The following is a 27,799-nucleotide window of genomic DNA, read 5'->3' as shown; positions in this document are numbered from 1 at the left end:
AAGAAAAAAATTAACACACTGTTAAAGGAGCTATTGCAAAGCAGCATATGAAAAACAAATCCAAAACCAACATAATGAATTTATCCTATTAACGTATGATCGCCTTTCATGGCTATGTTAAGAACAGTACACTTCAAAAGATTGCTTACCTGTCATTTACAAAGGTCCAGGCCATTTGCACCAGCTTTTGAAGTTTGTTTTTATCACCTGCAGAAAGAGAAAATTGGACTAACATTATGTGTAACCTCTAAGCTCAAAACCTATGAATCAAGAAGAAAATAAGTTAGATTTAAGCTTAGAGTTTAGCTACTGCAAAATAAATTAGTACTTTAGTGCAACCATCCCTGTTACTACCACATCAACTTTGAAAAACATACATCTCAGGAAGTTCTTCCCCTTTACAAGTCATTAATTTACATTAAGTTTCACTTTATCTAGGCTTCTGAACATGGCCCTTGATTGATCTGAAGTGTCCATATCCATGACTCAGTACTCACGTAGCCCCCAGGCATATCCATAAGTTTCAAATCTTTATTCTTATTAACCAAGTTTGTGGTGTCATGACCATAAAGCAAAGTGGTAGAATTAGGTCATTTGGCACTTTTAAGTCTTTTCCATCATTTCATCGTGGCTGATCTATTATCCCCTCAATCCCATTCTCCAGCTTTCTCCCCGTAACCTTTGACATTGACACCCTCACTAATCAAGAACCTATATACCCTATGACTTGGCCACCAGATATCTATTGCAATGAAATCCACAGATTTACCACCCTCTGCCTCAAGAAATTCTTCATGTTCATTCTTAATGGATGTCCTTCTATCCTAAAACTGTGCCCTCTGGTCCTAGACTTCCCCACTATAGGAAATAACCTCTACTTATCCACTCTATTAAGGCTTTTCAATACTTGACAAATTTCAATGAGATTGCCCCTTATTCTTCTCAACCTGAATGAGTATAGGCACAGCCATCAAACACTCCTCAAATGTTAATATTTTAATTCCCAGGATCATTCTCATGAACCTCTCCAATACCAGCAGCAAATCCTTTCTGAGATACGGGGCCCAAAACTGCTCACAATACTCCAAGTGCAATCTAACCAATGCCGTAGAAAGGCTCAGCATTACACCATCTTCCTTGGGCACCATTATCTTCAATGCCAGAAAATTCAAATAGAGCAAATGAGTAAACAATACCACAAAAAAACAGAATGGAACCCCAACCCCTTTCGTCATACTGTGGCTTCCAAAGCAAGATTGTTAGAACTCTGTGGTCACATGTGGCTCTGAGACTCTAAACTGGACACTTCCTTCATATAACTCAAACAGGTTACATACGATTGTTAAGACTGTGCATAACATGTATTTTACATAATATACTGTAGCAGTTCATGCTTCAAGTCCAGATCCCGCAAATGCCCCCAAAACACTGCACACATGTAAATGCACCACATTGGTTTAATATCAAAGCCAGGAATACACGTGTGTAATACAGAAAACTGCTTTTGTATCCTTGGTATGTGATCCATACCTTTCAAGTAGCAGAAGCTGTTCTGACCATCTGTTTAATCAAATTCTAAGAATTTTATATGTTTCAATTAATTTTGATGTGAATAACTGGTGTCTGGCTATATGGTGTCACAGCCAAACAAAACTATGCATTTGGTAAACAAAAACAAATGTGAACGCCCTGTGAAATATACCCCAGCAAGAATCAAACCTTAAGAGGAGGTACTGTGAAAACAGGGACAAGCTATTTTAAATGAAAATGCAATCAAATATCTGCAGGACAACCAACTCCATGTTGGATGGATGAAACCAAACAGGAGACGAATGTAGTTTCTAATTGCCATGTACCAAATACAAATCTCATAAATTCATAATTTCAGAAGAATAGGGGGTGATCTTACAGAAATATGTTCTGCAGGGGTATGGCAGGATAGATTGAGATATTTTCTTTTTGGAGAGTGTCAAATAAAGGAATATGCATACAATAAAAGGGGCAGACGTTTAAAACTAAAGTGTGTAGGAATTTCTTCATGCAGAAGGTGGTGAACTTGTAACACAGAAGGTTGTGGAAAGTTTTTCCATCCAGAGGTAGCCATCATAAAGCCAACAGAGATCCATCAGTATCCTCGCAGTTTAAACCCACCACTATCTACTCCAGCCTTATGACAGAAGCCCATCTATCCCAGCATTGCAGCATCGCACTAAGTCCATAAAATGTGAACTTGGGATCAAATCCGAACTACTTTGATTTCTGTGCCTCGACATCATATTGGTGAGTGCATTTACAAGACATTGACAGCTGCTAGGTCAATAAAAGGATGTGACCTCATCCATCAGGAATTAAGAGTTTAGCCTCCCATATTACTAACACATATTCAGATATTGAGTAGTAACCAAGGAAGCCATTGTTTTCAGAGTGAACATCTCACAGATCACACAAAACAGGCTGGTCTTCAGCATCACCATGCGCAAATCAAACAAACCCATACAATGAAAAGTCAGCACATTGATTTCAAGACTACAATCTCATTATAAGGATCCAGATGGTCAATTTATTTCTCAAATGTTGTAGTTTACCACATTATAAACTTTAAGCACATAATAACCTTGCAACCATATGGTAAAAATTGAGCTCTCAAGTGAATTTTGCATCTCTTTATTTTTAATTGCTATTAACGCTTAACATCAAAAGCCTTTTCTCAGTCCTTATTTTTGGTATACGTATTTGAAACATGTAACCACCTGAGTTGTTTTGCTTGAAATATGTGCTCACGTTGCTAAGCCATGCAGTGTTAAAGCAGCAAACAGAAGTGAAAGAAAATTAAGACTGCACATTCTCAGCATAAACATGCAATTCCAGTACCTTTTAGTTGCTTAGCATACTTAAGCAAGAATTGATAGGGATGTTCGACCTGCAAGTCAAATTTAATTGTCTGTAGTAGTATTCTCTCCAGAACCATGACTTCCTCCTAATTCAAAAACAAGGAAAATATTTTTAAAAACATGTGCAAAGAGGACAGTAAGCTCAAATTTCCATCTGGCTCAGATAACCCAATTTTTCGAAACCGAATGTAGTGTAATAACAATTAAAATCATTTACCTGAAATAGTATCACTATTTTTTGTATATCACTGATGTTCTGTGACCCAACTAAACATTTCAGTATCAAAGTTTAGATTAGATTCAGTGGAAAATACTGCTCAGTTGTCTAGAAGCTCTTTTAGAGCAAACTCTCAGATTAAATTGCTCCAATGTAGGACCCAATTACTGGACAAAGAAAATAGTTATCGTCTTGCTGGTGCACATGCAGCTGAACCAACACAGAGATAAAGGAAAGTTACATTAATTAACTGGCATATTGAAGCTTGTTTTATTAGTGCTACTGCTTTGCCTTTCTCTGGCCCATGACCACTTAAAGTGAAGAAGCATTCCAGATGGAACACAAGGATCTCAAGAACAAGAACACTCAGAGAGCAAAAGAGTGGACAACTTCGCAAACTACCCACCCAACTGATCCCACATCATCTGCCCCACAAATGGGGGAGTATGTAGTTCTCAGAACTCACAAAACCGGAGTGGAAGCAAGTCATTCACAACCCCAAGGGTCTGCCCAAGAAGAGTGCAAGTGATTGCAGAACAGTGCAACTACCAAGACCTAAATCACATAGATATGACGTATCAAGGATTTTAAAGATGACTTTTATGACAATGGTTTCCTCCTCCTAATTCTTTCTATCTATTATGCCTTCCTACTCTTGATACATAGAAAATGAAAGAGCAGCAGTTTACAGATCAGACTAAAACAGCATTGGGGCTCTGTACTGAATTTTATGTACAATATCACTACAGGTTCATGTAAATACTACAAGTATGGTGATGAAATGCTTTGAGAGATTGGCCTCAGCAAGAACCTGGACACACTGCAATTTGATTACGGACAAAATAGGTCTACGTGGACACAATCTCCAAAGCTCTTCGTGCAGCCTTAGATCACCTGGACAGTACAAACACCTATGTCAGGATACTGTTCATTGGTTATAGGTTAGCGTTTAAACACCATCATTCCTACAGCGCTTATCGAAAAGCAACAGGACCTGGGTCTCTGTAATTGGATCCTCGACTTCCTAACCAGAAAAGCATTAACGCCTACTCCTCAATGACGATCAACAATGGCACACCTCAGGGATGTAGCTTAGCCCAATACTCTACTTTCTCTATTTCCATGACTTTGTGGCTAGGCACAGCTCAAAAGCCATCTCTAAATTTGCTGATGATACAATCATTGTCGGCAGAATCTCAGATGGAGACGGGGAGGTGTACAGGAGGGAGATATACCATCCAGCTGAGTGGTGTCGCAGCAACAACCTTGCCCTCAACGTCAGTAAGACCAAAGAGCTGATTGTGCACTTCAGAAAGGGTAAGACAAAGGAATCAATCTTCATAGATGGATCACAGGTGGAGAGAGTGAGCAGTTTCAAGTTCCTGGGTGTAAATATCTGAGGATCTCAACTGGTCCCAACATATCGATGCAGCTACAAAGAGAGTAAGACAATGGCTATATTTCATTAGGAGCTCGAGGACATTTCATTTGTCACCTGAAACACCCGAAAACTTCTACGGATGTACTGTGGACAGCATTTTGACAGGCTGCATCACTGTCCGGTATTGCATAGGATCCAAAGAAGCTACAGAAAGTTGCAAAATTAGTCAGTTCCATCATGGTTACTAGCCTCCATAGTATCCAAGACATCTTCAAGGAGCGGTGCCTCAGAAAGGTGGCGTCCATTATTAAGGGCCCCCATCACCCAGAATAAGCCTTTTTCCCATTGGTACCATCAGGAAGGAGGTACAGAAGCTTAAAGGCACACACTCAGTGATTCAGGAACAGCTTCTTCTCCTCTGCCATCCGATTTCTGAATGGACACTGAACCCATGAACACTATCTCACATTTAAAAAAAATGTTACTTCTGTTTTCACAACATTTTTAATTTAACTATTTAATTTGCATATATACTTGATGTAATTGTTTTGTTCCTATATTTATCATGTATTGCAATGTACTGCTGCAGCTAAGTTAAAAAGTTTCACTTCATATGCTGATGGTATTAAACCTAATCAGAACTAAAGAAACTGGTCTATTGCTGAAAACAAAAATAAAGTTCACATTCTTCAAACTAGGAAACCATATTAATCAATCAAAACCAAGGCAATATTTTTCCCCAGCTCTTAACACACGTAGGGGAGGATAGAGGAAAAATAACATGTAACACAATGCAATACCACCACAGAAAAGTAACACAAAAGATTTTTGTGATGAGAAGATCTTTTTGTTCACAGGGGAATGCAGATATCCTTAAAATACAATAAAAATTAATACCAACCTTGGGGTCATCTCCAAATTGGGAAAACTGCACATCATTCAGCAAGCTTCGAGCAGTTTTTATGATATCTTTACACTTTTTAGGAGTTTCTTCTACTTTTCCAGCCAGAAAGAGGCAACAGCCTCCTGTGACCTACATTAATGAAAAGACAAGTTAGGAATATACTGGTATACCACACCTGCTGTGGTGAGCAAAAACCTCTGATACCAACACTATAATAACTTGTAAATAATTTCAATGACATGACATCATATCAACAGGAGCCAGCCATGTGTATGTGATGAAAACACTACACCACCCTTTGAGAGACCTCTTTTAAAATTCAAACCAGAGACTTTGAATACCATGTGTTTCCTTATTTTTTTTGGCATGTTATTGCTTTAGCTGAATGAGTAGCTGCTTATGAATGTTGCTCTACATCAGCCCTCTAAAAACTAGAGAAATGAATAGAGGATTTCCTCCTCATGGCATAGTGCTTAGTCTATCCGGTGTCATTACTTGGAATTTGCTTTTATCATTCAGTTCAACGGGAAAATTCACTTGCAAACTACAAAATCTGATAATGTGGACAATACTTCAACCACCATGTTTTGTGCTAATAAAGAAAGAGCTTGGCAGTATTAGAAGAACAAATTTAAACTGCTGAGATCCAAATATAGTATAATTATATTTGCATAAGGGACAAGATACTCCAGAGCAGTCATCAGAAATTCAAACTAAGATTTGTTTTAAAATACACAAACAACATTGTCCTAATATTTATCCTAATCTCAGCATCAAATCATTACAGTATATCAACTAGGGAGGTTGCAAACTATGAAGTGGAAGTTCAACTTGAAAGTTGATTTTTATAGCTTAAAACAGTGTTTAATATGGGATGTCACATCTGTTCTTTGTTAAAGCATTTTTCATCACAAGAATCATAGAATTATGATATATTGAGGAAGGCCACTAGACCAGCGGTCCCCAACCACCATGCTGCGGACCGGTACTGGGCCGCAAAGCATGCGCTACCGGGCCATGAGGAAACGACATGATTTGGCGATATGAGTCAGCTGCACCTTTCCTCATTCCTTGTCATGGCCACTGTTGAGCCATTACGCATGCGAGGTCATTATCCACGCGTCATCCATGTCAGCGCGGGAAGGAGATCAACTCCTTGAGCTTGCAAATGATGGCGGGCTGAAAAGTATGTTTGACATAACATCTCTGCCAGCATTCTGGATCAAAGTCAAGGCTGAATATCCTAAGATAGCCACAAAAGCACCGAAAACGTTGCTTCCAACATATTTCTGCGAAGCGGAGTTTTCTGCAATGAATGCAACGAAAACTAAATTGTGGAATAGACTGGACATAAGGAAGCCCCTTTGAGTATCGCTGTCTCCCATCACCCCTCGATAGGACCGTCTTGTTGCAGGGAAACAAGCCCAGGGCTCCCACTGATTCAGCGATATAGGTGTGTTGCAATGATTTTATATGTTCATAGGGGGAAAATATGCGGTGTGTTTAATATCCAAACGTTACTTAAAATGTTATGATGCTATTGACGTATATAACCATATAACAATTACAGCACAGAAACAGGCCACCTCTGCCCTTCTAGTCCGTGCCGAACGCTATTCTCACCTAGTCCCACCGACCTGCTCTCAGTCCATAACCCTCCATTCCTTTCCTGTCCATATACCTATCCAATTTTTCTTTAAATGATAATATTGAACCTGTTTCTGCCACTTCTACTGGAAGTTCTTTCAACACTTACTTCAAGCTCCCCTGTCCTCCCCTGATAATTGAATTATCACTGTATTCATGCGAGGAAAATATGCGCTGTGTGTTTAATATTAAATTCGTTAGATAAATCCTTTTAGAAACAAACTGAGTGTATTAGCCACATATCACCTATATTCCGGTTGTGATCAACACCCCCACCTCCCCGCCCCGAACAGAATCTCCAAAAACGATTTTCAGGGAAAAAAATCGGCAGACGCACGCGTACGCTGGTTATGCATGCGCACCGGTGCCCGCGCAAGGCTTCATGGTCATTGTAGTCTTTCCTCAGGGTAAACACAACGTATTTGACTGCTACTCTTGTCCGGTGGCAACCCTATCTCCCCAACCGCACCCCCCCCGCCCCCGGTCGGCCGGTCCGCAAGAATATTGTCAATATTAAACCAGTCCGCAGTGCAAAAAAGGTTGGGGACCCCTGCACTAGACCTATCCAGTACATTCTAGGTCATAGTAGAACAATCCCATCTCCCTGCTCCTTCCCCAAGTACATGTGCAAGTTCAGGTGCCTATTCAATTCCCTTTCGAAGGTACTGGTTCTTGCCACACTCCTACAGGTAGTGAATTCTAAATCAAAACGACTCGCACCACCTCACATCCTGCATAAAATTATAAAATGTGTCCAGAGGACCTTGGATCATCTGCTACACTCTACCTTTCCCCTATCAAAACCAGTAATAAATTTCATCTCAAACTTTGCTCCAAGGTGGACGCCGATCAACTCTATTATAGGAGCTTTTTTAATATTTTTTTAATCTACACCCTCTTCTGGCTAATGGAAAAAGGATGCAAAACTCTAAAGGTGGTGTACTCAGTATTATAAAGGTTCCACATAACTTTGCTGTTTTTGTACTTTTTACCTCATTTTATGAATTTGAAGATCACACTTTACTAATTGAGCAACATGTCACTCAACATGCTTAACTAATGATTTATGCCATATAGACTCAGGCCCTTTGTTACTGCACACCCTGAAGAATTCTGTCAGCAGTCAATATAATCTCTTATTCATTTGGCCAAAATGTATCACTTGTCATATCTTTGCATGTATTTCATTTGCCCACTTGTCTACTCCAAGGCTATTAACTATCCCCACTGTTTAATCACACTTTAAAGCTGCAACAGGAGTCTCATGAAGCAAAAGTACATAAAACAAACAGCTAGATGCAAACCCAGGTTAGTCTGAACCTAATCTGGCTTCGTCTACACTCTACAGGGTACAGTACAGGAGTAGGAGGGGGAATAATATCTTCCATTGTAATAACAAAAGAAACAAAAACAGACAGTACTTTCAAAAAGCAACACAATTCACAGTAAACTTGTACAGTTCTTCTCACCATACTAAATACCATGCAGACAACATGTAAACATAGAAGATCAAGCCAAGAAAAGATTAAAGGTCTACTTGGTTTGTGATTTGATACACTATTAGTTTGATAAGAATGTGGGATTTTCGAAGATGGTTGATTTGACCCTGCAGATTTAAGCCACTTGTTTATGCAATTCCCATACAAGCTTCTTATTTCTATAAAAAAAACAATATTCTACCTGAATAATTGTCTATATGGACTTCAGTAAGGCCTTTTACAAGGTTCCACACGGAAGGTTCAATCGTTAGGCATTAATATCGAAGTAGTAAAATGGATTCAGCAGTGGCTAAATGGGAGATGCCAGAGAGTAGTGGTGGATAATTGTGTGTAAGATTGGAGGACGGTGTGTAGCGGTGTGCAGCGGTGTGCCTCAGGGATCTGTACTGGGTCCAATGTTATTTGTCATATATATTAATGATCTGGATGATGGGGTGGTAAATTGGATTAGTAAATATGCAGATTATACTAAGATAGATGGCATTGTGGATGATGAGGTAGGTTTTCAAAACTTGCAGAGAGATTTAGGCCAGTTAGAAGAGTGGGCTGAAAGATGGCAGACGGAGTTTAATGCTGAAAAATGTGAAGTGCTACATTTTGGTAGGACTAATCAAAATAGGACATGCATGGTAAATGGCATTGAAGAATGCTATAGAACAGAGGGATCTAGGAATAATGGTGCATAGTTCCCTGAAGGTGGAATCTCATGTGGATAGGGTAGCGAAGAAAGCTTTTGGTATGCTGGCCTTTATTAATCAGAGCATTGAGAATAGGAGTTGGGATGTAATATTAAAATTGTACAAGGCATTGGTAAGGCCAAATTTGGAGTATTGTGTATAGTTCTGGTCACCGAATTATAGGAAAGATGTCAATAAAATTGAGAGAGTACAGAGGAGGTTTACTGAAATGTTGCCTGGGTTTCATCTCCTAAATTACAGAGAATGGTTGAACAAGTTAGGTCTTTATTCTGTGGAGCGTAGAAGGTTGAGGGGGGACTTGATAGAGGTGTTTAAAATTATGAGGGGGATTGACAGAGTTGACGTGGATAGGCTTTTTCCATTGAGAGTGGGGAAGATTTAAACAAGAGGACATGAGTTGAGAGTTAAAGGACAAAAGTTTAGGGGTAACATGAGGGGAACTTCTTTAATCAGAGAGTGGTAGCTGTGTGGAACAAGCTTCCAGCAGAAGTGGTTGAGGCAGGTTCGATGTTGTCGTTTAAAGTTAAATTGGATAGACATATGGACAGGAAAGGACTGGAGGGTTATGGGCCGAGTGCAGGTCGGTGGGACTAGGTGAGAGTAAGAGTTTGGCATGGACGAGAAAGGCTAAGATGGCCTGTTTCCGTGCTGTAATTGTTATATGGTTATATGGTTAATTAACAATATTGTTTTTGACTACAGAATCAGAAGTTTTTTTTGAAATCTAAGAGGATTAGATGAATCTCAATGTATACTTTTCTAGATACTGTATAATATCTGCATGGCACCACAATACCTGTTCTTTCAATCATAGAAAACATAGAAAAACCATAGCACAATACAGGGCTTTCAGTCCACAAAACTGTGCCGAACACGTCCTCACCTTTGTTTCAAGAGCCTAATGGCTGAGGGGTAATAACTGTTCCTGATGTGAGTCCTGAAGCTCCTGTGCCTTCTTCCTGATGACAGCAGTGAGAACAGAGCATGACCTGGGTGGTGGAGTCCCTGTTGGTGAATACTGCTTTCCTCAACGGTGTTTCGTGGCGGGCAGGGCTTTGCCCGTGAGGACTGGGCTGTAGCCATTACTTTTTGTTAGATTTCTGTTCAAGGGCATTGGTGTTTCCATACCAGGTCTTTATGAAGCCAGTCTATATACTCTTCACTACACATCCATAGAAATTTGTCAAAATTTTAGATGTCATGCCAAATCTCCACAGACTCCTAAAGAAGCAGAGGCGCTGCTGTGCTTTCTTCGTAATTGCACTTATGGGCTGGGCTCATGGCAGATTTTCCAAAGTAATTTATATTCTCCTGTATCCAGGTCTTTTTGAACACAATCACCAATGGCTTTCAATCTCTAACCACTGAGGAATAACATCTTCTCATTGATAATCAACACAGGCTTTTCAAGGATGCGTGCTTAGCTCACTACTCTACTCTTTACAGTCATGACTGTGTGGTTAGATGCAGCTATAAATTCGCTGATGACACAAACGTTGCTGGCAGAATCTCAGATGGTGACGAAGAGATGTAAAGGAATCAGGTAGGTCAGCTTGTTGATTGATGTCTCAACAACAACTTTGTATCCAATGTCAGTAAAACCAAGGAATCGATTGTGGACTTTATAAAGGGGAAGTCAGGAGAACACACATCTTAATTGAAAGGTCAGCAGCTTCAGGTTCCCAGGTGTTAATATCTCAGAGGACCAAATATATCAATGCACTCACAAAGGAGGCACGCTAATGGCTATACTTAGTTAGAAGATATGGTATGTCATCAAATCCTCAAGCAAATTTGGACAGATACACCAATTTTGATAGAGAGCATTCTTTCTGGTATGGATGCTCCAACGTGCAGGATTGAAAAAAGCTGCAGATGGTTGTAGACTCCATCATGGGCTTCAGTCTCCTGACCGATGAGGATATCTCCAAAAGGCAGTGCCTCAAGAAGGAAGCCTCCATCATTAAGGACCCTCACCATCAGAGAGGTGGTACAGGAGCCTGAAGACACACTCTCAACTTTTAGGAACGGCTTCCTCCCCTCTACAGTAAGATTCTAAACACCTTATTATTTTGCTCTCTTTACATGACATTTAGTTTATATTTATTTTTATATTTCTTATTATAACCTATACTAATTTTTATACATTGTACTGCTGTCACAAAACAACAAATTTCATGACATATGTGAGTGGAGAAAAAGCATTTCAGGATGTATATTGTATACATTTCTCTGACATTAAATTGGACCTTTGAACCTTTAATAAACCAGACTTTCATATGGGTCTCGATTGAGGACAGAGTGGGAAGGGGCAGAGAGAGGGAAATCATGCTTGGGAGAAGGGAGAGCGGATGGAGAGAGAAGCACCTGTGAGACATTCTGTAATGATCAATAAACTAATGGTTCGGAATCAAATGAACTTGCCTAGTGTCCCAGGGATGGGTGTGTCTGCACCTATGCCACCCACTGTCCCTGGCACTCCTTCTCTGCCACTTGTCCCAATCTCTCCTGAGGCACTTCACCCTCAGCTTTCCCAACATCCTTTGCTCCCACCAATTTACAAACTCACTGTCCACTTCACGTTGACAAACTCAGTACTGTGGAAGAGTCTTAGGCATCCTAGCTATAGATACATGCCTAAAACTTTTGCACAGTACTGTTATGTCAGTGATAATAAACCTGATTCAAATTTCAGAAATACTCTGCTTTGTCAAAGTGCATGACCTCACATTTTCCACATTGTGCTTCAACTGCCATGTCTTCATCGATTCACTCTACCCAACTTTGAAGCCTTATCATAACTAACACTATCACCGAGTTTTTTATTTAGATTAAGATTTATTTATCGCGTGTACGTGGAAGCATACAGTGAAATGCACTGTTTATGTGAACAAGCAACAGAGTTAAGAATGCGCTAGGGGCAGCCCGCAAGTGTCACCACACATTTCTGGGCTAACATAGGAAAAAGGAAAGGTACGTCGCATCTGGAGTTTCTCCGGTTAGCTGATGATTTCCCTCCACACCTCTCTGACGTAGTGGGGAAACGCGTACGAGGCAAGTTACAGCAGTAGTTTGCCATTGCCTTCTGCTGGGTGAGTTTCCAAAGAGATCACCAGCTCATAACCCAGCACGGATGGAAAGCGTGCAGGGGAGCCAGTCGGATTTGAACTCGGGACCTTTCGTCCCGCAGTCCAGCACTGATGCCACTACACCACCAGCATGTCCACAATGCTCAGAAGAACAACACAGAACACAAACTGAACACCATAAGCAACAGGAAAACAAGCCCCTTTCTTCTCTCCCAATCACCCACATACAAGTACAAACATCCAACTCCAGGACAGGACTCATGACTTCCAACTGGCTCTTGGGCTCCAGTCTTCAGTATTGACACCTGGAGTAACTGATGACGGGACCCAAAACTCACACGGACATTTGATCCCTTGTCTCATCGTCCTGGAACAGCTCAACATCTATGGATGTCTTTCATTGCCTGTGCACGTCACTGGCTTTCAAGCGCAGAGTGGATGCCTAGGCTCTGGCCTGACCCCTAACTCATCCATATCTGTCCCCAAACCCCAACATGACGTTTAACTCCCCAAAACCATCGCTACGAACATTAAAACAAATCTGAGCCATGATTTCAATAGAGATTGCAGCTCGGCACCATCTTGACCAGAAATCAGTAGCAAGTCTGCATTTATTACATTTAATTCCTTCATCCAAATCTCTGACACAAATTATGAAAACTCCATCACACTACCACCCACCCAATGATAATCCTCCTGCTTTCTATTCTTTAATTCTTAATCAAAACTAGTGTACTATCACCAATATTATGCAGGCTAATTATGTTTCACTTTGCTATTACTAAAACCCTCCAAAAGTCGAAACACACCACATCATTTGTCCTTATCACAAAGTTCTGACAGATTTGCTAAGCACAAAATCCATTTCATAAATCCAGGTTGAATGGGGCTACTCCTATTATATTTTAAAAGTCCTGTTATAACCTCCTTAAAAATAGATTACAGTATTTTCTCTGCCATTGAAGTCTGACAAACAGGTCTATTATTCCCCTCTTCTCCTCTCTCACTTTTCTTAAAAACTTATTAAAAACTTAAAAACTTCTGCTATTATATTTTCACAATTCAAGAGCACCAGCTCTTACTGATTTAATGTAGGGGTTCCCAACCCTTTCTTATGACAGACAAAAACCACTAAGCAAAGGGTCCATGGATTTAGAGATACAGCATAGTAATAGGCCTTGTATGTGCCGCCCAATTACAGTTATGTGGCCAATTAATCCACTAGCCCGTCTGTACATCTTTGGAATGGGGAAAGAAACAAGGAACACCCAGACAACACCCATGCAGTTTGGAGGAGAACATGCAAACTCCTCACAGACAGCAGTGGGAATTGAACCCCAGTCGCTGGCATGTAAAAATGTTGTACTATTATGAAACTGTGCCACCTCATTTTAAAGAAAGAGTGAAAGGAGGAGGTCTACTGTTGATGCATTTCATTTAAGCCAGAAAGAACAATTTCTGGCACACACTGCCACCGATAATCTGCTTTCATTCAGTGTTAGATTTCAGATTCAGATTAATTTATTGTTATAAACACTAGGATGTAATGAATTTGTTGGTTCACATGAAGCCTGGAGCATGTGGCTCATCCAGATGGAGGCACTCCCTAACAGAGGGTGAAGTTCCTTGCTAAGCCACCACAAAACTATCCAATGTGGCGCAGAATTAGCTGTTTGGCAGGATTCTATTACCAATGGAATAGTTATGATGCAAACATTAGCAATATTAGCATCCTTAGTTTCCTATTACTCAAACATACTATGCATTTAAAGGCGACAAAAGCAATTTGTCAATTTGTTGAAATCCATGTGACAGAAAATCAGTTAGTCTAAATCATCTGAGGCTGAAGTACACAGGTGTTTCCAACGAGTGGACAAGGCTGCGGGACCGGACGGCACCCCAGGTTGGGTACTCGGGATGTGCACGGCACAACTGGCAGATGTGTTTACAGACATTTTTAATCCCTCCCTCTCCCAGTGTAGGGTACCCTCCTTCAAAACACCCACCATTGTTCCTGTACCTAAGACCAAGGTAACATGTCTGAACTTCTGCCGCCCTGTTACACTCACCTCAGTAATAAGCAAATGCTTTGAGAGGCTGGTCAAGGACTACATCTGCAGCTCGCTACCACCCACACTGGACCCCCTATATTTCACCTACCAACACAATTGATCAACAGATGACGCAATAGCCACAGCTCTACACACCATCTTTACACATCTGGAGAAGGATGCTTGTGTGAGAATGCTGTTCTTGGACTACAGTTCAGCATTCAACACCATAATTCCCTCTAGGCTTGACAAGAAGCTCAGAGACCTTGGTCTTCACCCTGCCTTGTGCAGCTGGATCCCGGACTTCCTGTCAGATCGCTGGCAGGTGGTAAGAGTGGACTCCCTCACCTCTGCCCCTCTGACTCTCAATACAGGTGCCCCTCATGGCTGTGTGCTAAGCTCCCTCTTTTATTCTCTGTATACCCATGACGGTGTCAGCACCTACAGCTCCAATCTGCTAATTAAATTTGCTGACAATACTACATTGATTGGCCTTATATCAAATAATAACGAGGCAGTCCACAGAGAGGAAGTCATCACCCTACACAGTGGTGTCAAGAGAACAGCCTCTCCCTCAATGTCGTAAAAACAAAGGAGCTGGTTGTGGACTACAGGAGGAATGGAGACAGGCTAACACCTATTAATATCAATGGATCTGGGGTTGAGAGGGTGAACAGCTTTAAGTTCCACGGCATACACATCAGTGAGAATCTCACTTGGTCTGTACGTACCAGCTGTATGGTGAAAAAGGCACAGCAGCACCTCTTTCACCTCAGATGATTGAAGTAGTCTGGCATGATCCCCAAATCCTAAGAACTTTCTACAGGGGCACATTTGAGAGCATTCTGACTGGCTGAATCACTGCCCGGTATGGAAACTGTACCTCTCTTAATCACAGGACTCTGCAGAGTGGTGCAGACAGTTCAGGGCATCTGTAAATATGAACATCCCACTATTCAGGATACTTACAGAGACAGGTGCATAAAAAAGGCATGAAGGATCATTGGGGACTCGAGTCACCTCAACCACTAACTGTTCCAGCTGCTACCATCCAGGAAACTGTTACCGCAGCATTAAAGCCAGGACCAACAGGCTCCAGGACAGCTTCTTCCACGACGCTATCAGATTCATTAATTCACACTGATACAATTGTATTTCTATGTTATATTGACTGTCCTGTTGTACATACTATTTATTACAAATTACTATAGATTGCACATTTAGACAGAGGCGTAACGTAGGGATTTTTACTCATGTGTGTGAAGGATGTAAGAAATAAAGTCAATTCAATCCAATTCAGGGGTCCACAGATCCCTCGCTTAATGGTATTGGTCCACGGCATACAAAAAGGGTTAGGAACCCCTGGTATAAATAAAATACACCAGAACAGTATACTGATACTTCAATCACAACGTTGAAAGCTGTTTAACTTTATACAGCAGGTCTGTTCAGTACTTACATATCTGGGAAATTGTTTGAAGGAATGAAACATGTAAAAACGATGAAAGTAGATGATTCCAGTAGCCAGTGTGTCATAATGTCTTACAGCTTTGGTTAAGGAAAAACATTCAGTAATGGTTTCCAACAAAATTGTAGTCAAAGCTTAAGTTGGATAACACTCACCTCCAGCCTAAGTACTTCTTCATATTAGGAAGATCTCATTTGATTCCTAGACTATGCTTTTTAGCAATTTAGCAATTTAGTCATTGCAATTGGTGTGCTGTTCAGAATTCCTAACTCTTCCAAGAGCGCCATTTTAAACTGAGTACACTGTTGGCATGGCGATGTGACACAGTGTAGTAAAGCTGTAATTAGCCACTGTTGGACCATTCAGATGGTTCAGTAGCAGAAACACGAGATGATGTTTGCCACATTCTCCTTCATTTCATCGGGGCTCTGGTTCCTAAGCCCCCTTTCAACCTATGTGGCTCACTGGAAAATTTATAATACTGTGCACCATCTAAAAGAATTTAAATGTGTTGCAGTATTAGTAGGAATAAGATCCAATTGCCTGGAAAATCTGCTGGGCCAGCACTACAGTTCCAAGCATGCTAGAATGTCAGAGCTTTACTGTACATCCTAATTAGTAGTCTTTGCCTGTATCTCTAGGTAGAAACACATTTTCATGGACTAAATTATCTGGAATATTAATTTGCAAAAAGAAAATACATGCAACATGCTTATTTATTTGCTCTATCCAAATATCCAATCAGAATCCCAAATAATGGAACCTAACCACTTATTATTATAGATGAGAACTATCAACAGGTTAAACACTTCTAAATCTTCAAGAAATTTATACAAATTCCTTTCGTCCATAAAGATTTTGAAACTCTTTATGACACCAGTTCAGAATCAGTCAAAAGTTTACGTACTTCAAAATAGGTTAACCTAAAACTATGATGCGAAATCAAGGACAAACGTATACTTTAAAAATGGCATGTGGGCTTGGAGAACTAACATCCATCAGCTTTGTTGGTAAAGATTAAAGCAGTCTTTGCTGAGACACGTTGAATCTATCTAGCTCAGCACACCTGGGACCTGGCTAGTGCAGGACCACAGAAACTGACAGTAATGCCCCTAATCATCTTCCTCTGAGCAGGAGAACTGCTCTTTTTAAGTATAAAGCAACAGTTGTAGAATCTGGAAGCTAGAGGGTTCAGAGAATTGTCCATAACCCAGGCTTCCCGTAAGTCATTTACTGTCAGCTGAGACCAAAAAAGTTGCACGGGTAGGTTAAATAGTTACTGAATAGTACAGATCTTAATTATTTTTAGACCTTCGTTAGTATTAGCTAATTAGTATACATCTATGTTACAGATTCAATATTTACTGGTGCACAGAATGCTGAACTAGAAAGTTTCAAACTGTAGTTAATTCCATTGGATGATACAAACAGAAAATGCTAAAGATGTGCTAGACACGAGTTGTGAGGATGGAAGCAGAGTTAACATTTTAGGTACAACACCATGCACTTTGAGATTAATTTTCTTGGTCTTGAGTCAAACATACGAATGTTGCTTGAATTCCAGATTGAACTGAAGAATTCTTCTGTAAACCCACTGAATTCAAAATTGAACTTTAAGAATTAAAATCAGATGAAAGCAAAAAGAAGTGATACAATATCTCAAAATACAGCTCAAAATACACAGCTATCCCATACTTTGTGAACATTGAGCCAAAAACAACAGTGACGCAGGAGTTTCAGCTGAAAACAGGAAGGGTGGAAGAAAGGCAAGTAAGTACACTTTTTAAAGTTAAGTAAAATGTTATCCTTGGTAAAAAGTGTGCATATACATGCAAAATGCTGGATGAACTCAGATCAGGCAATATTTATGGAAAGGAATAAACAGTCAATGTTTCAGACTGAGACCCTTCATTAGGACTGGAAAGGAAGATGGAAGATGCTCGAATAAGAAGGTAGGGGAGGAGATGGATTACAAGTGCGAAGGTGATAGGTGAAGCCAGCCTGGTGGGGGAAAAGGAAAGAAATAAGAATCTGGAAGTTGGTAAGTACCAAAGGTAAAGGACTGGAGAAGGAGGAATCTGGTAAGAGAGGAGAGTAGACCATAGGAGAAAGGGAAGGAGGAGGGGTACCAGGGGGAGGTGATAGGCAGGGTGAGGTGAAGAGTTAAGAGGAGGGCCAGAGTGAGGGAGGAGAAAAATTACCAGAAGTTGGAGAAATTGATGTTCATGCCATCTGGCTGGAGGCTACCCAGATGGGATATGAAGTATTGCTCCTCCAAACTGAGAGCGGTAGTAAAGGAGGCCATGGACCGACATGTCGAAATGGGAATGGGAATTGGAATTGAAATGTTCGCCCATGGGAAAGTGTGTTTTTTGCAGATGAAGAAAGGTGCTTGACAAATGGACCAAGTGATTTTAAAGACAGGATGAAAGTTGGAGGTAAAGTTAATGAAATCCATTTCTGACTCCTCTCTCCCCTTTCTATATATCTCTCAGGATATAACTATCAACATCTTTTATAAACCTACTGATTCTCATGACGATCTTGACTAAAACTCTTCCCACTCTGCCTCCTCTAAGAAAGCTATTGCCTTTCTCAGTTCCTTCCTCTCTGCTGGCCCTGTTCCTTTTCAGGACATCAGAGATGTCCTCCTCCTTCAAAGGATGTGGTTTCCCTTCCACCACCATTGACGCTACCTTGACCCGTATCTCCAACAGGATATTTCCTGGACAGCCACGTTCACTCTATCTTCTCACTGCTTTAACAGGGATAGAGTTCCACGCATGCAAGATATCTTGCTCCATAACTTACGCCATTTTCAAAGGAACCCTACCAAACACATCTTTACCTCCCTCACACTCTCAAAGATTCAGCCCCCCCCACCATGTGGAGATACCCGAAGGCCCCGTTTACTAACCCCCCACTCTCTGCTTTCTGCAGGTTCACTCCCTCTGATTTCCTTGTCCATTCATCCCCCCTCACTAATCTCCCTCATGGCACTTATTCCAGCAAGCAGCATATAGGAGGGACATTGAAAATCTGGCCGAGTGGTAGAAACATAGAAAATAGGTGCAGGAGTAGGCCATTCGGCACTTCGAGCCTGCACCGCCATTCAGTATGATCATGGCTGATCATCCAACTCAGAACCCTGTACCTGCCTTCCCTCCATACCCCCGATCCCTTTAGCCACAAGGGCCATATCTAACTCCCTCTTAAGTATAGCCAATGAACTGGCCTCAACTGTTTCCTGTGGCAGAGAATTCCACAGATTCACCACTCTCTGTGTGAAGAAGTTTTTCCTCATCTCAGTCCTAAAAGGCTTCCCCTTTATCCTCAAACTGTGATCCCTCGTTCCGGACTTCCCCAACATCGGGAACAATCTTCCTGCATCTAGCCTGTCCAATCCCTTTAGGATCTTATACGTTTCAATCAGATCCCCCCTCAATCTTCTAAATTCCAACGAGTATAAGCCTAGTTGATCCAGTCTTTCATTATATGAAAGTCCTGCCATCCCAGGAATCAATCTGGTGAACCTTCTTTGTACTCCCTCTATGGCAAGGATGTCTTTCCTCAGATTAGGGGACCAAAACTGCACACAATACTCCAGGTGTGGTCTCACCAAGGCCTTGTACAACTGCAGTAGTAGCTCCCTGCTCCTGTACTCGAATCCTCCTGCTATGAATGCCAGCATACCATTCGCCTTTTTCACCGCCTGCTGTACCTGCATGTCCACTTTCAATGACTGGTGTATAATGACACCCAGGTCTCGTAGCACCTCCCCTTTTCCTAATTGGCCACCATTCAGATAATAATCTGTTTTCCTGTTTTTGCCACCAAAGTGGATAACCTCACATTTATCCACATTAAGTTGCATCTGCCATGTATTTGCCCACTCATCTAACCTATCCAAGTCACCCTGCATCCCCTTAGCATCCTCCTCACAGCTAACACTGCCACCCAGCTTCGTGTCATCTGCAAACTTGGAGATGCTGCATTTAATTCCCTCATCCCAGTCATTAATATATATTGTAAACAACTGGGGTCCCAGCACCGAGCCTTGCGGTACCCCACTAGTCACTGCCTGCCATTCTGAAAAGGTCCCGTTTATTCCCACTCTTTGCTTCCTGTCTGCCAACCAATTCTCTATCCACATCAATACCTTACCCCCAATACCGTGTGCTTTAAGTTTGCACACTAATCTCCTGTGTGGGACCTTGTCAAAAGCCTTTTGAAAATCCAAATATACCACATCCACTGGTTCTCCCCTATCCACTCTACTAGTTACATCCCCAAAAAATTCTGAGATTCGTCAGACATGATTTTCCTTTCACAAATCCATGCTGACTTTGTCCGATGATTTCACCGCTTTCCAAATGTGCTGTTATCACATTTTTGATAACTGACTCTAGCATTTTCCCCACCACCGATGTTAGGCTAACCGGTCTATAATTCCCTGGTTTCTCTCTCCCTTCTTTTTTAAAAAGTGGGGTTACATTAGCCACTCTCCAATCCTCAGGAACTAGTCCAGAATCTAAAGAGTTTTGAAAAATTATCACTAATGCATCCACTATTTCTTGGGCTACTTCCTTAAGCACTCTGGGATGCAGACCATCTGGCCCTGGGGATTTATCTGCCTTTAATCCCTTCAATTTACCTAACACCGGGTGTGATAACAACTCCTTATTCAATATCAGCAAGACCAAGGAGCTGATCATTGACTTCAGGAGGAGGAAACCAGAGGTCCATGAGCCAGTCCTCATTGTAGGATCAGAGGTGGGGAGAGTCAGCAACTTTAAATTCCTCAATGTTATAATTTCAGAGGGCTTGTCTTGCAAATGCAATTATGAAAAAAAGCACACACCCTTACTTCCTCACGAGTTTGCAAAGATTCAGCATGGCATCTAAAACTTTGACAAACTTCTATAGATGTGTGATGGAGAGTGCATTGATTAGTTGCATCATGACCTCGTATGGAAACACCAATGCCCTTGAACGCGATATCTTAAAAAAAAAAGTAGTGGATACAGCCCAGTCCATCACAGGGTAAGCCCTCCTCATTACTGAGCATTGTTGCAGGAAAGCAGTAGCCATCATGAGGGGCCCCCGTCACGTAGGTTATGTCAGGAAGAATGTACAGGAGTCTCAGGACTCACACCATCAGGCTCAGGAACAGTTACTACCCCTGGACCACCAGGTTCTTGAACCAAAGGGGATAACTTCATTTGCCACATCACTTAAATGTTCCCAAAACCTATGGACCCACTTTCACGAATTCTTCATCTCATATTCTCAATATTTATTATTTATTAACATTATTTCTTTCTTTTTGTATTTGTACAGTTTGTTGTCTTTTGCACACTAATTAAATGTCCAGTTGGTGCAGTCTTTCATTGATTCTATTATGGCTATTATTTTATTATGGAGTTGCTGAGTATGTCTGCAAGAAATTAAATCTCAAGGTTGTATGTGGCAACGTATATGCCCTTTGATAATACGTTTATTTTGAACTTTGACTGAGTTCCTCCAGCATTTTGTGTGTTGCTCTGATTTCCAGCATCTGCAGAATCTCGTGTTTATAGTGTGCACATGCCACAACATTAACATGTAAGGATAATTAAGGATGACTAAAGACACCAGACAAAGCATGCAGCTCACAAGAGGGATTATTAGGACAAAACAGCAAATTTTAATTTATTTCTAGAGTGGGATAAGTGTGAAATAATTCATTATACATTTCTGAATTTCGATTGGGAATATTAAAACAGAAGTTAAAAAGAGCAGTGAATGTAACACTGATTAGCCAAGTAAACAATAATAATGATAGGGTAAATTAGTATAGATAGGGTCATGGCTGTATGGATGAGTTCAACCCTCAGAGTCTATTTTATGTTGTACGAGTCTATGATTAATAATTAGATGAAAGCTGCAATAGTTAGTAGTCATTGAAAAGTACAGCACAGAATAGCTCCATTTAGTTTGCGCTGAACCATTTAGACTGCCTACTCCTATCGACCTGCACTGCGACCCTTGCCTTTCATACTTCTCCCATCCATGTACTTATCCAAACTTCTCTTAAATGTTGAAATCGAGCTCGAATGCACCACTTATGCTGCCAGCTTGTTCCACATGCTCACATCTATCTGAGTGAAGTTTCCTTTCAAGCTTCCCTTAAACCTTTCACCCTGAAGACATGACCTCTAGTTGTAGTCCCTCAGTGCAAAACGCCTGCTTGCATTTACCTGATCCAACCCTCTCATAATTTTGTATACCTCTAGCAAATCTCACCCCAAACTTCAACGCTCCAAGGAATAAAGTCCTAACCTGCTCAATCTTTCTTTATAACTTCTTAGAGCTTTACTGGACATGGACTTTTAGACTTGACTGGGTTTATCATTAGCCTGGAGATAAAACCTAGTAACTAGACAATACACTAAATAACTTCGAGTTCAACATAAATTATGGAGTAAATGGCATTTCAGACCACAAATGGCTTGCCTACCCTTTCAGAACCTTTTCTTCTTCATTACTGAGATCTTTCAGTCCTGTTTGACATCTTTATATTCAATGACATAGCATTAAAAGGACATTCAAAAGGATACAACCCTAGACGAGTTCCCACATCAAATATAAACCTGGCACCCTCTCGACGATAGCGCGCCTCTGTTGCTGGATCAAGTCCTTCCAACTGGGATGGAGTGTGTGCCAGATCCTTCTTATCCCAATACCAGCATGGCTTCCTAACGTCCACGTTTGCCAGCGCTGCAGTCAGGGTGGAGTTCTCTTTGTTTTCCTTCATTTACCTGGAGTCAAAAAGTAAACAGTTGCTTAAAAGATAAGTTATCTGTAATTGTTTCACTTCTGCTAGCTTTACTGAAAAGATTTTATCTTTGAATTATCGAAATGTCAAAAACACTATTGCAAAACATTCTGTACTCATCCAAATTAAATTTTTCTTACAGATGATTTTCATAACTATTTAACACTTATGCTTTTGTGGTCATTAATACTTGTTCACAACGCCTGGTATGGGTACTGATTGTGACAAATACAAAGGTCAGATGTAAACTTGTTTATGCAGCAGTACTAAAATAGGCAGTGGTTGTAATAAATCCAAGCCCACCTTGATCTCAAGCTCTGAAAGCCTATTCCCCTCACCTTGTTGGTATGAGTAAGAAAAGTTGACAAGAAAAAAGCTGTAATGTTATTACACAGGGCTAAGAAGTGACAGATTGGTGGGGAGAAGGAGACTTGAAGTGTTAAGACCAAAAGAGATAGAAGCACAAATAGGCCATTTGGCCCATTGAGTCTTTTCCACCTTTCAATCATGGCTGATTTATTATTCTTTTCATGGCAAAAGGTTGATCCCTCATAAAAATGAAATACTATCTTAAGTCTTCTTAGCTAACCCCTTGGGACTGAGTTGTTTGGATGTACTCCAGTTCAAAGTTCAAAGCAAATTTATTATCAAAGTACATACGTCACCATGTACAACTCTGAGATTCATTTTCTTGTGGGCATACAGAATAAATCCATAATAGAATCAATGAAAGATCATTTGTCTTTTGTTCAACCAGTGTGCAAAGGTTTAATGGGTTGAACAATGAGGCCCAGAAAGGAAGAACAGTCGCTACCACAAATGGGCAGGAGTTCTGATGTGACTGATGATGGTAAATTTTGAGATAGTGCCCCAATTCAGTCATTCACATTGGGCTTCTATGTGCTCCCAATGCACGAAGTTGAGATTTCTGCATGATGATTATTTTGACATTTTGAGCACTCATTGGACAGGGAGGGATTCCTATTACTGTCATATTTATCCAGGAGTCAATGGCTCAATGCATTTTTTTTTCAAGGAAGTTTCAATCCTTTCCTTGGTCCAATGGTATTTTCTCTTAAAGCTTTAAACAAAGTTTCGATTTTGGAAATATGGGGTTGAGACATGCAAATCACATTTAAATGCAAGCATACTGCAGATACTGCAGTTCAACAACTGGGGCTGAAGTGATTTTGTTTTTGGAGTCTAAGCAACATAGGTGAGAGTTTTGTAAATTAGCTCCACCACTGCTGCATCTGTTGTGGACCTGCTGTTAGGATCCTGGCTTTTATGCCATTACAGGAAAGAGGTGAATTTCTGTGAGCAGCTAAATATGAGGAGGGTACAGTTCATTTCCTTTCAGTAGGCACAGCGAAAGGTTTTAGTGAAATTAAAATGGCCACGGTAAGCTGCTCCTCTATGTACTTGCGTTGAAGTTGCAGTATGGTATACATCATGTCCTTGGCTCTCAATGAGTAAAATTCAGGGAGCAGGTCTTCAGTGACTGGGGGATGAGGCAGTTGAGGAGGACCTGGTGATGACTTCCCTCACAGCAGGCAGTGGGAAAGTGTCTCTGTAGTTATCATAGATTAATTGGTTGTTCTTCTTGAAGACAGCCATGATTTTAGGATCTCTGGTATTGTCACTTTCCAGATGTGGACAATGGGATTATGCATTCATGACTGAAGGTCTTCACAACCTGATCGTAATTGTCAGCAGAGATATCACCTGCTTCTGAAGCTTTGTTGTTTTATGACTTGGCACATGGATTTTTTGATACGTTGGTCAGTCACTCATGTATTAAGTGAAATTTTTTATTTTGTAGCCGTACAATGCAAAAAATACAAAAAATTTAAAAATAAATAAATAGTTCCAGGAATAATGAGGTGGCAATTAGAAATAATTTGGAAATCTGATGGCAGAGGAGAAGAAGCTGTTTTCAATTGAGTGTGGCTTTCCAGGTTCCTTTACATCTATCTAATGGTAGCGATATCCTGGATGCTATGGGTCCTTAACGATGGATGCTGCTTTCTTGGGGCACCACCTCAATATCACAATGGGGACAGCTGTACTCATGATAGAGTTGGTTGTGTTAACAACCCTCCTGTGACCCTGTGCATTGCAGCCTCCACACCAGGCTGTAATGCAACTGTGGAGACTTGCAGGTGTCTTTGGTGACACATCAAATATGGGTATTGGTTCACTGTTCATACAGATCAAATCATCACAGAGTACATTGAGCCAGAAGGTAAAACAATAACAATGCAGAAAAAAATGTAAAAGCTATGGAAAACAATGCAATGTAGATGAACGATAAAATACAAAATCATAATGAGGTACGGAGATTGTGAGATCTTATCGTACAAGAGGTCTATTTAAGAATCTGAGGGATAAAAGCTCTTCTTCAGGCTTTCGTATCTTCTGCCCAATGGGAGAGTGAAGAGAAGAGAAGATCTGGGCCATGTGGGATCTTTGATTATGCTGACTGCTGTACTGAGGCACTGAGAAGACAAGCTGGTTCCCGTGATGTGCTGAGCTGTGTCCATAACTCTCTCTACAGTGTTCTTGCAGTCATTTGCATACAGTACAGTTGCCATACCAAGCATTTATGCACTCAGACAGATTGTTTCTATGGTGAATTGATAAATTGGCAAGAATCAAGAGGGGCATGTCGAATTTCTTTGGCTTCCTGAGGACGTAAAAGCATTGGTGAACTTCCTTGGCCGCGATATCAACATGGTTCGATCTGGACAGTCAACTGGTGATAGTCACACCTAGGAACTTGAACGCAGGGATCTCCTCGAACTCCTAATGAAGCAAAACTGTTGGAGTGCCTCTAACATGACTGCATCAGTGTATTGGGCCCATGACAGATCATCTGAAAAGTTGACGTCAGGAATTTGAAGCTATGCACCCTTTCAATGAGGACTGGCATGGGTTCTCCTGAATGAGATACACAGCTCATCTGGACAGAGTTTGAATTGACAATTCCCTTTACAATTTGAAGCTTTATCCAGTTGCTTGTTGTGCATAGCTCTTGATAAGCCAAATAATAGTCATGAATTTCTAATCACCCATATTTCTTAAAAACTGAAAATATGCCCATTCATAGTAGTGCCCCAGAGACTTTGTACTGTTAGAGGTTTACATGAGCTATGACACTAAAAAACAGCTTGTCTATCCAAGCAAATATCAAAGATTCAGTAAACTCCTCCAATGGTCTGCCAATATTTGGATCTGATAGTTGACCTTCAAATAGATGTCATCAGATTGGTTGAGGTTGTAAAGAATTTTGTTTTATTTTAATTGCACACTTCCAGCATGTACAGTTGCTTACTTTCATTTTTTGAAAGCAAATTAAAATTTGCTAATTGCGACCATTGGTAGCTCCAACATTATTGAAATTGACTTAAAAATGTGTCAGTCAACCAGTCAAAATAAAGAGTCCCTCCAAACCTAGCACCTGTCCCAACTTTTCTTATGAAACTAGAAATAAATACAGCTTCAATGCAAGATAAGCTTCAACAACAAGTGCCCAGCTTCAACAACTTTTGAATGCAGAGAATTCTCACTTCAGTCCTTGTGTAGTCCATAAGTCCCTGAAATCTAGACTCCATAATCAATGGGGGGGGGAAAAAAAATCATCCTTCATTTTTCTTGTCAAGTTCTTTTAAAAAAATTCTGCATTCTGATGGGGTATTCTTTATTCTTCTAAGTGCTACAGAATAGTATGGAAATTACAGCGTGATGAACAGGAGGACTCTACAATGGGTAGTCAAAAATGCTCAACATATCACTAGCACCAGCCCCTCCCACCAAAAACACGTTTACAGAAAGGCGCCAGGAAAAGGTCAGCAAAATAATGAGGAATCCCACCCATCCTGCTCATGGACTGTTTATCTCATTACCATCAGGTAGGTCACATAGCAACCCTGCCAGCACCACCAGACTTAAAAACAGTTACTTTCCCCAAGCAGTTAGCCTGATGAACACATCAATCCACTGACCCACCCCATCACCATGACTCCATTTCTTGTCAGTCAACTTATGTATAAAAACTCCAGTGCCTCACGTCACATTAAGGACATAAAATCAATGTAGACAAACTAATTTATATATTTATATTTCTGGTAATTGTTAAATTATTGTACTATTTATCGTGTATATTTGTGTGCTGCATTGTATCTAGAGTAACAATTATTTCATTTTCCTTTACACTTGTGAACTGGAAATGACATTAAACAATCTTGAATAGAGGTCAAACATAATCATCCCACATATGACAAACCTATCAACAGAGCATCTAGTCCAGCCTTTCCCCTTATAACAAGTCTTCCCTTTTGGAGCAAGGAAACCAAAATTATACACAAAATAAAAATAAACCACATCCTGACCTGTTTACTTCAGATTTCCAGCATGTGTAGTCTTTTTTTATATTTCACATCATACACAATTCTGTATTGCATCCATACTCTTGCAATCAAGACTTAAATTTCCATTCCTAACAGACAATTGCACATGCATGTCCGATTTCATGCAGACACCTGGCCTCCTTTGAATTAGCACTTCACAATCTCACATTTTAAAATACTCAGCATTTTTGTTCCAGAAAACTGGATAAGCTCAAAATTTCCCATGCTGCTTCACACCTGCAACATTGCCCTTCACTCAGCTCATCGATATTCCTTTGAAGACTCTACATTCTCAATAGCACACAATTATCCAATTTTGTTTTACCAACAGATGCTGAATTATTACATTTGCTGCCCTCAGCCAAAGTGTTAATACAAGAACTCATCCCTGCTGTTACAACTTACAATCTGTTTATTACTAGTCTGATATTATTCTGGTATGGACCAATTCTTGATAATACCTATAACTTACGTGCTCTATTCTGGGAATTGTCAAAGACTTTTTTCCTTCTCCCTTTCTGAAATACTGGGATCAAATTTTCTACCTTCTAACTTGGGTGAACCTTTACAGAATGTAAAGAATTCTGTAAGATAACAGAGCAACCACTGTCTTTGTAGTCACTAATTAAACACTCTGGATTCAAATTATCAGCATCCCGGGACATCAGCTTTTTTCTTTAAAATTGAGAGACTTCTTTGTGCCTTCTTTCATGAAGGTCAACACAAAG

General features: G+C 40.5%; 1 protein-coding gene across 5 annotated transcripts in view; it reads right to left on the bottom strand.

The window, feature by feature from the left end:
* The window catches only part of ccnk (cyclin K), a 44,914-nt gene that overhangs the window by 15,770 nt on the left and 1,345 nt on the right, over positions 1-27,799 (bottom strand). For 3 of the 5 annotated variants that reach the window (XM_063043726.1, XM_063043718.1, XM_063043743.1), the window contains exons 2-6: positions 22,445-22,645; positions 15,837-15,918; positions 5,391-5,522; positions 2,872-2,977; positions 150-228 (exon numbers count right to left, since the gene is read on the bottom strand). In XM_063043726.1, the coding sequence (XP_062899796.1) occupies positions 150-228; positions 2,872-2,977; positions 5,391-5,522; positions 15,837-15,918; positions 22,445-22,641 (596 nt within the window). In that variant the 5' untranslated portion in view covers positions 22,642-22,645. The remainder of the gene's footprint in view (positions 1-149; positions 229-2,871; positions 2,978-5,390; positions 5,523-15,836; positions 15,919-22,444; positions 22,646-27,799) is intronic. The other 2 variants (XM_063043736.1, XM_063043752.1) reach the window with 1 other exon arrangement.

Source organism: Mobula hypostoma, chromosome 1 (assembly GCF_963921235.1).
Source record: "Mobula hypostoma chromosome 1, sMobHyp1.1, whole genome shotgun sequence".
Lineage (NCBI taxonomy): Eukaryota > Metazoa > Chordata > Chondrichthyes > Myliobatiformes > Myliobatidae > Mobula > Mobula hypostoma.
The sequence above is the reverse complement of the archived record's forward strand: the minus strand, read 5'-3'. Positions and strand labels throughout refer to the sequence as shown.